At 40.5% G+C, this 9,050-nt stretch overlaps 1 protein-coding gene across 1 annotated transcript; it reads right to left on the minus strand.

Moving 5' to 3' along the window:
- Positions 1-602: 602 nt before the first annotated feature.
- On the minus strand, positions 603-8,740 carry LOC124257092 (cdc42 homolog). The gene is made up of 5 exons (XM_046691079.1): positions 8,615-8,740; positions 4,576-4,721; positions 3,755-3,937; positions 1,837-2,031; positions 603-1,192 (listed from the first exon to the last, which is right to left on the minus strand). Exons 2-5 carry the CDS (start codon positions 4,702-4,704, stop codon positions 1,100-1,102), a joined length of 600 nt encoding a protein of 199 aa, XP_046547035.1. The 5' UTR covers positions 4,705-4,721; positions 8,615-8,740; the 3' UTR covers positions 603-1,099.
- Positions 8,741-9,050: the final 310 nt, after the last annotated feature.

Raw genomic sequence — 9,050 nt, forward strand, 5'->3', positions numbered from 1 at the left:
TGGTTTAGCACCGCTTGGAGCGAACGCTCGATAGTTACTTGTAAATTTAGGAGGAACGCCCTAAGTGAAACAAGATTTTTACCGAAGATACGATCACTGCGATAGCGTAATTTGCGAGGACCATCCAAAGCCATACAGGTCTTAAGACGTTCAGCATTTTGGTGAAGCCAACGGACACGGGCATGGTGCTGTTAAACCAAGAAACATTGTGAGGCCCAAACTGGGATTCAAACCCATAATCGTGCAGAAAGAACGAAACGACTTTAGGTTACTTGGCCGCCATGTCCCTTCACTATTGGAGTGGGTGAGTATAGTTTTACACGGCTTGTAGCAATGTGACAGCCATATCACGACGGGCTTCACTGTGGGAACTAACTATATGAGAGGTAGTGGGGTAGCCTAGTGGTTCAAGCGTTCGCTGGTCACGCCGAAGATCCGGCCTTTATTTCCCACATGGGTACAATGTGTGAAGCCCATTTCTGGTGTCCCCTGTCGTGATATTTCTGTAATATTGCTAAAAGCGGCGTAAAACCATACTCACTCACTCAACAACCGCTGGATGTCTTGTTTAGGGTTGATAAAAAAGAAGAAGCAAAAAGTCAAACTATACACATTATTTATGTGAATATCATATACAAAAAGGTGTTTAAATATCAACAATAACAAATATATATGAAGCACTGTAGTATGCAGATGGCATCGAGTAGGACTATTCTCCAATTCATCCAACCATCCAAGTCCCAGCCTCTGACTATTTAGCTCATAACTATACAACGAAACCTCGGAAAACCGGGCAGTTCCTTGTAAAAATCGTCCGGTGTATGAGATGTCCGCATTACAGAGCATAGAGTAGATGGATAAGAACCCATTAGAAACAGTCGTTCAAACAGTAATGGTCCGAATACGTTCTGGCTGATATAGTGGTTTTACTGTATATAACACATAACAGAATCAATGACAATTCTCGATGTTACGGTCACCGACGGTAGTGACCAGTCGGACTGGGCAAAATTCTCGACCTCCATCTTCTACATTCAACTGCACTGTGATCTTCATATATTACTATTGCTGTGGCGGACATCTTAAACTAGGCATGACGTCATGATAACGTGCATTTCCACGAGTCTTTTCGAGATTTGGGAGGATGCAGTGCTGTGTATATAGCCTCATCAAATACACATTTCAAGCCACGCTGTAAAGATAAGGACGTGATCTAGACTCTTGAAGACAGCAAGCATGATTTGAAACTGTGATAGTGCATAAATAATAATTTTATAAAGTATAATCGAATTTTTTTATGATAAACTGTTTTCTACGAAAATTCATTCGACGTATACAACTGATCTGACTAATTTAAGATAAAAGCGTATAGAAATCGTTTTAACACTTATGGGATGTGTTCGCATTAATGTGATGAATTTTATCAGATGCAAGTGGATAATAGCAATAAAAGTATTGTAGAAATTGTCAGGAAACATTTTGTAATTTACATGGGCAAGTGCTTGACCCAAGCATGTTTCTCTGGATATGTAGACAAGTACAAACATATTGTACAAAATCATTAAAGGTCACAGTAAGATTTTCTCTTGCTCTTGAACTTCAAAGCAGGCCCTTTTCGTTCATTAACTCTGCTTGCATGTGCAGGGAGTTAAAAACTTGCGAGTGCAACACAGATGAGAGACTTGTGAACCTTTCTGCTAAAGTTTATACCATTAAAGTATTTAAAAGTTTACAAGCATAATATTTGATGTTACTTGTGGGTCTAAAAGGGCCAATATCCTAACTCTTCCTATTAAAATGTCGACAAGAGTGAAAAATTCAATAGACATTACCAACCTGTGTAAGGGCAGAGCACTCCATATAATTAGTTTTCATTTTCTTTGCGAGTTGTCTCCCTTGACGTGTTGTAATCGGCTTCTCGCTAATACCTTCCGGTATGTCCCCATTGGCTAAGTCGTCTCGGATATCTGTCTTAGTCCCAACAAGGAGGAATGGAGTGTTTGGTGAGTTTTCCAGGATTTCAGGGACCCACTGAAATGTAAATGGTAAACAAATGGGCTAGTACATAGAGAATACTACACTCGGTCTTATTACATACGAATTATACGAAACCAGTGTCCTTCCTTTGGTATCTGACCGAGCGAAAGCGAGTGTAGTATTTTATTTATTACCCACGTCTTGCATGCATTAAATTGACAAAATAGCGTATTTTTGTTAATGTTTTTGGTTTCAAACCGAAACCGGTTTCATAAAGAGGTTGCGGAAGAGTTTTGTACTGTAGTACAATATTTGCCTACTGTAATGACGTCACTGCATTGGTAACCGACGTCACGATGCATGTCAGTTGTCATCGCCTCGCACAGCCTCCTACAGTAAACTACGCCGTTTCTTGGTTTCCAGTTGCTTCATTCGGTTAATATCACTGGTGGAAACATTGCGTTTATGTTTTTCGACGGATATAATGTCTCAGTTCGACTCACAAATAAACAGCGACACGGCAACGTTCGCAATGTTTACATTCCCACAATGCATGTAAGTTGTAGAATAAATGAATTCACGTGTTTGTTATGAATGAAAAAATAGTTACGGCAGAATGTGACCTAATTGAAAGGTCATCGGTTATCCAATCAAATCGTTAGAATCTCAGGTCAAGTCGTTACGACACAGGTCACGCGATACGACACTCGTGTGACGTACGAGATTAGTATGCAACTACCCATACGTTGACCTCGTGGGTAATAAATTGCAGATCAACACTCGACTCTCCCCAGTCGTATATGAACTGGACAAGATTACAACATTTTTTACAAAATAGTGAAGAAAACACATATGATATAGCATCACAAAATATCAAAAATTATCCTTGCTGCTATCAAATTAAAATATTAATTGTTCAAGCTACTTTTGTTTGCTTTTATACTCCATTCAAAGGGAATACCTAATTTCTATTGAGCACGGAATAAAACCTTCAAGAATCATCGTCATGCATTGCTGGGTGTTCAGGAGGTTCAGAACCAAACTCCCCTCTGAAAATTCCTGGATCCGCCTATGTCATGTGGGATCGTTCACTCGCCACTTTCCGTGACCTGTACTCGCTATTCGGTTGGTCACGAAAGCGTCGTGTTATTCAAACATTTGTCGTTCTCGGTTAACATGCGATTCAGTTAATGTCATTAATTACCAGCCGTACTCATGAAATGGCGGAATTGGCCGGGTGGACCCGAGTGCATAAATCACGTTCGGCATTATCCGGGATAAATCGGTTTATTCCGATAAATAAAGTACTGAGATTAGCTGATTGGATAGGGATATCCTTAACACCACACACATGTTGCTAATGGAACAAGAAAAAATGGCACGAAAGGGATAAATAAAGTGGAACTGGTTCATAGTGAAAGCATACTCCTTTAACCTGGTCAAAACGGCACCATAGTTTCATATGATTTGTTCATGTAGTCATTTTGAACGAGAGTAACGAAGTTTGATTTGGTTTGATTTAAATGTACTTTCTGCGTCTGAAAATACACGTTGTGGTGTGTATTCATGAACATAGTGTCGTTTTCATTGCAGTTTTGCTTTGTAAGTATTATACACTGAGGCTAGGCCTTCTCATAAGTCAAGTATTATGCATGATGGAAGTAGTGACGTCACGTCCGCTACGAAACTATGATGGCGAATAGGACGATGTTTTTTTCAGAATGGAATGGTGGAATGACACATACAGTCGAGGAGGATTCGTAACTGACATCATTACCTTTTCTGAGACACTGGAGAAGGATGAAGGGGAGACAACCGAGAAACAGACGAGGTAGATGTCAGCGTTGGGGTAACTGAGGGGTCGAACCCCGTCATATTCCTCTTTACCAGCCGTGTCGAACAGGCCCAGGTTGTAGGCCTCGCCTTGAACTTTGACTGTCACCTTGTAGCTTGCAGAAACCTGTACACGATAAATAATGAGTGAATGTGTTTTTTCGCCGCTTCACGCAGTCCGCAATATGAATGAATGAGTGTTTTTTTACGCCGCGTTTAGCAATATTCCAGCAATATCACGGCGGGGGACACCAGAAATGGGCTTCACACATTGTACCCATGTGGAGAATCGAACCAGTGTCTTTCCACCCTGTGACAAATGATAAAACTGATCTATGTTCGCTCGTTCCCACTGCGTGATTGAATTATCTGGGTTTTAGTTGATTTTAGCAATATGCTAGTAACATAGCATAAAGACGGATGACGATACAAGTTTTTAGCCAAATGGCTTCCCCCAACCCCAACCCCGGAATTCCGGTCATAAAAAATTCTAAAAATATTTTTAAAAATAAAGGCCGAAAATCTTACATCTAAACCTCTTGCGTAACTACAATATAAACTGGCAGCTGACATATTTGCGCACGGATGCCCTGGCAGTAATGATTAGTAGAGACAGAGCCCAGTCAAAGCGGGGGCGGCACGTTTGACGAACGTTGCCTACCGACGCAACTGAGAAGCTTGCCAGTTGGTCGTCCTTCAGAGGAAGGTGAGCGGTTCATGTGTTTACTCGCTAAACAAGCACAGTGGCTGAGGCTGTATACTCACCGTGGGCTGGTAATCCTTCTCAAACGTGTTGGAGCTGTACGAGTGCAACATGCACGTCTTGCCAACCTCTTCGTCCCCAACCACCACACATTTCAGGGCGTGGTCGGAGGGGGACGCGGACTCTGACATTGACGGTGACTGGTTACCTGGAGAATAGTTTTTAGTTATTATAATCTGAGTAGCAAGAGGAACCTTACCTCTCAGTTAATTAATCTTAATTTAATTTTCAGTTGAAAATATTTTGAGGTAACAATGTCTATCGAAACCTTAAAGCATCCTGGCGTGCTCAGTCAGTACTCAAGTATACTTCTACATCGTTATATTTTTATTAAATTCAGAAAAGATACATGTGAAAAACAAAAAGAAAATATATGAAATAAGTATCTTATAAACTGTATTTGAAAATACATAAACTTACATTTTTCCTGACAAATTTACATTCCATATATGGTTTGGGTCACGTGGTTCCAAATTCATTTTTAACCACATTTTCCATTGAACAAAATAATAATTATACAAAATTATCCAACCACAGATATCTTCTTTTCAAATTGTTACAAGAATATGAATGATGGGTAAAGAGACATCATCATGCAATGTTCAGTAATTGAAAAAAACAATCCTGATATACTTTAAGTTGTTCCTCAGTGTTTAATATTTGTGTTACGATGTGCAATCTAAGATATTTATAATTTGCTTCATGGTTTAATTTACACCCCGTGTGAGGAATTCAGCTGTAATGAGCGGGCCCCCAAACACCTAGGCGAGAATTTGTTATTCACATGAGAGTTCCGCAGGTGGATATTCCGCGTCAGAAAGGCTCTCCTGCCACCCATGTTTGTCTTAAGACGCGACTGCCTGGATCGGGCTGTCAGGGTCGGTGAGACCCGTGAAGATCCGGGTTAGACTTGATCTTCAGTAACCCATGCTTGTCGTAAGAGGCGACTAAATGGATCGGGTGGTCAGGCTCGCTGACTTGGTTGACGCATGTCATCGTATCCCAATTGCGTAGATCGATGCTCATGCTGTTGATCACTGGATTGTCTTGTCCAAACTCGATTATTTACAGACCGCTGTCATTAAGCTGGAATATTGCTTCAATGCTTCATTAGTTACGGACCCATAAACTAACCCACAACCAAAACGGCTATCCTGTTATGCTCACTCGCCACGCCCATGTTAAGCTGTCAGGTTAAGGGCGCCACAGATAAAAGGTTTTTATGGGGTAGATAAATAGTTTATTTGTATAATATCAGTGCCGCCGGGGCACATTGAACATATTTCACCCGTGCCATTTCAATATTTAACGTGCCATGGCCTGCAAATTCAGCACTTTTTCGATCCCTGCACGTGCATGGACATCGCTATAGAAGTGTATGCAGTAACCTTCGACGTGACGTTAAACGTCGTTTCATCCAACTTCAGCTGTCCAATGAACTTAGAGGATGCTAAACGTTAGCCTATAAACGCCACTGTTATTCTGTTGCGATATGATAGTTATACAGTGTACATGTTATACATACTCACAATGATGCATGTTATAATTTATCATTCGTAACTCATTAAAATAGAATCACAACAGATGTGGCGTTAAACGTCGTTTCATCCAACTGCAGCACTCCAATAGCTGTCTGTTATTTTGACCTGTTGACGTGAGCCTTTGCTGAGGCTATTAACCACTTGTTTGCAATCGGGTTCTACAACCCAGCTTACTGCTTCGCCTGGTGTAAGACCATGTTAACCCGAGGTGTGTATTTGAATACATGCTCTCTTAATTTGGCTGGAATATTTCTGACTGCGGATTTACAAAATTCTTCTTTCTTTTGTAGATACAGAAATACTTATGTCATTTATCATATTTAATAGTCATGTAGCAGTGAATATTGACAATTTAAACTGGGGAAAAGTAACGAAAGTATGCATTTGTAAATTGGATTTGAAAACACATACCCAAATTATAAGTGTTAAGTTACACTACAAACTCTGCGTCACAACACATCAATGATATCTGTATCAAATCCATCACCATCGACTAACTGTTTCGTGTTTGTCCCATTTTCAGCAACCATTAAACATGGTGATATGCTTTCATTTCCTCTGCAGATAATATATTTTCAATATATACTCCGCCTAGTCCAACCAAGCATCGCACAGCTTGAACATGTTGGTACGATTGTCATTATCAGTGGAAATAAATGCGAATACTTCCTAGGTGAATACCTGGGTAGCTGAAGGTTTTATTTGTTTGTGTTGTTGTTTAATTTTCCAGCTGTATGATAGTTGTCTCTAAATAATGGAGCCTGGGCCAGACAGTCCAGTGACTGACATAATGTGCACTGATCTACGCAATAAGGACACGATGACATATCATGACATGCATCTCAATGTCAGACAGCCTGACCACCCAATCCCTTTAGTCGCCTCTTACAAGAGGTGAGGTGAGGTGAAATTTGGTTTAACGTCGCGCTGGAGAATATTTCGCTCATATGACGACGTGCATGCGTGTGTATGTGTATGTGGGGCTGCTTGTACTAGCCCAGACTTAAGCTGGTTTTATAGTGCTAGCTCACTGAGATACCATGCCGCAGTAAAGCATGAATACCCCACTCAGACACATTATACTGACCCCGAGCCGACACTCCTTGTTGAACCCATTAATGCCGAGCGCCAGGCAGGGACCAACAAGTACCATATTTTAACGTCTTTTGGTATGACGCGGTCGGGATCGAACCTGCGACCTTCCGCTCTCCGGGCGGACGCTCTAACCACTACACCACGGAGGCGGTCGCCTCTTACAAGAAGCATGGGTGGCTGGAGACCAGTTCTAACCCAGACCGTCACGGGTCTGTCTGAATATGTTGGTACCATTGTGAGTGATGACATTTTGGAAAGATTAACTTAATCTGTAACCAGACTGACTATACAATGTACAGGTGGTCAGTGTAGACGCAATGCACACAGCCATTAAACAACATAACCTCGATAATCCGAACTTATCGTAATTTTCTGGATAAACGAGTTTCAACATTAATGACGAGTAAAATATACACCTTTCCTCTCGTCTGCCAAATAAGGTATCTGGATACAGAGTGACGATAATATTCAGTCTGTTTGAACGAATCTCTCCTGCACTGGAACATGTGTTCATACATTTCATGACTTATCACAATCTATTTCAGCTCGTGTATGTTCCCCCGACTTCGAACCATTTCAACGTCACACAAAGCTTAAACAATTAGATTTGTAGCTATTTTACTGCAGGAACAAAATAGCAGGGACTGAATTAGGACCTTTTCCAAGTGGCGTACACTCCCCTGCCGACGATACTGTAGCTTTAAAACGGTTTGGGTGACGTAAATATTTGCTTTGATTTTGAAACCCAGGTGTCTCGTGGTAAAAGCTTTACATTCACGGTCTGAGCGAGCAACGCGGGGTACGAGAAGATAAATAGCAATAAGCTACAGTGTCTGTGCCTAGTCATATGCCACGGGCGTCTCATTCACTGGACGCCCATATCGGTCTTTCATTTGCTGTCATACACATTTACAACCATACCATGCTGAGAAATAACGGCGACCTGGTGTATAACAAAAGTACCATTATCATACAACTTTCAATACTTCCTCGTGTACTTTTTATTCCGTTGCGATATGATAGTTATACAATGTACGTGTTATACATATTCACAATGATACATGATATAAATTATCATTAAGTCATTAAAATAAAGCATAGTTTCAAGGATGCGATTTAAACAAAATATAACAATATTTGTGCTTCCATTTATCAGTTATAGGAAAAACAACAAAAACATAAGATCAAACAGTCTTGATTTGTGTTGTTTTTACACCTGAAATTGTATTTGCACCTTTAATTATATACCCGTGCAGTATGTGTCTCTTTAAGACTGTAATGTTCACATGATATGGTAGCGGGTGTGTCAGAGATATATTATGCAGGTGTTGGCTGTCAATATTACTGTACACCACATATGAATTTTGTCAACAATACACGAGTTGTGATGTCTCATTCATCTTACCTTGATGTATGTACGGGGTCAGTCAACACCGCCATTGCTAATATATATGTCCGTGGAGACACTCCTGGCGTAACACACCTCTCCAAGCTGTCAACGTTGAAAGGAGCTATATTTAGACGGTGAAGCAGCCAGGGGACACAACTCGTGTCCCACAGGGACACTGCTTAACACACGATCTTCTCAATCGGAGGGTTTGTCGGATGAAACAAGATTATATGTAACTTGTCACGAGATGAAATAAACGTGTTTGTGAAAGAAGACTGTTCAAACATTACTCGACAAGAGTACTCTTAAATAAGTAAAAAATACAACATTTATATGTACCTTGCTAGTGTCCAAATGCCTTTCGATCAGGAAGGGATTTGTTATGAAATGGATGGAAAAGAATTACCCCCAAAATTAATGCTAAAAAATAATTATATCAAAAAGAAACAAA

Source organism: Haliotis rubra, unplaced genomic scaffold, assembly GCF_003918875.1.
Source record: "Haliotis rubra isolate DU_JTF1 unplaced genomic scaffold, ASM391887v1 Scf65, whole genome shotgun sequence".
NCBI lineage: Eukaryota > Metazoa > Mollusca > Gastropoda > Lepetellida > Haliotidae > Haliotis > Haliotis rubra.

Excerpts from the sequence above, each read along its gene's own strand:
- LOC124257092 (XM_046691079.1), bottom strand. The coding sequence starts at position 4,704 with ATGTCAGAGTCCGCGTCCCCCTCCGACCACGCCCTGAAATGTGTGGTG. Across the intron at positions 3,938-4,575 it reads AGAAGGATTACCAGCCCACG|GTTTCTGCAAGCTACAAGGT; the intron begins GTGAGTATACAG and ends TATCGTGTACAG. Across the intron at positions 1,193-1,836 it reads AGTGCTCTGCCCTTACACAG|CGTGGCTTGAAATGTGTATT; the intron begins GTTGGTAATGTC and ends TTATCTTTACAG.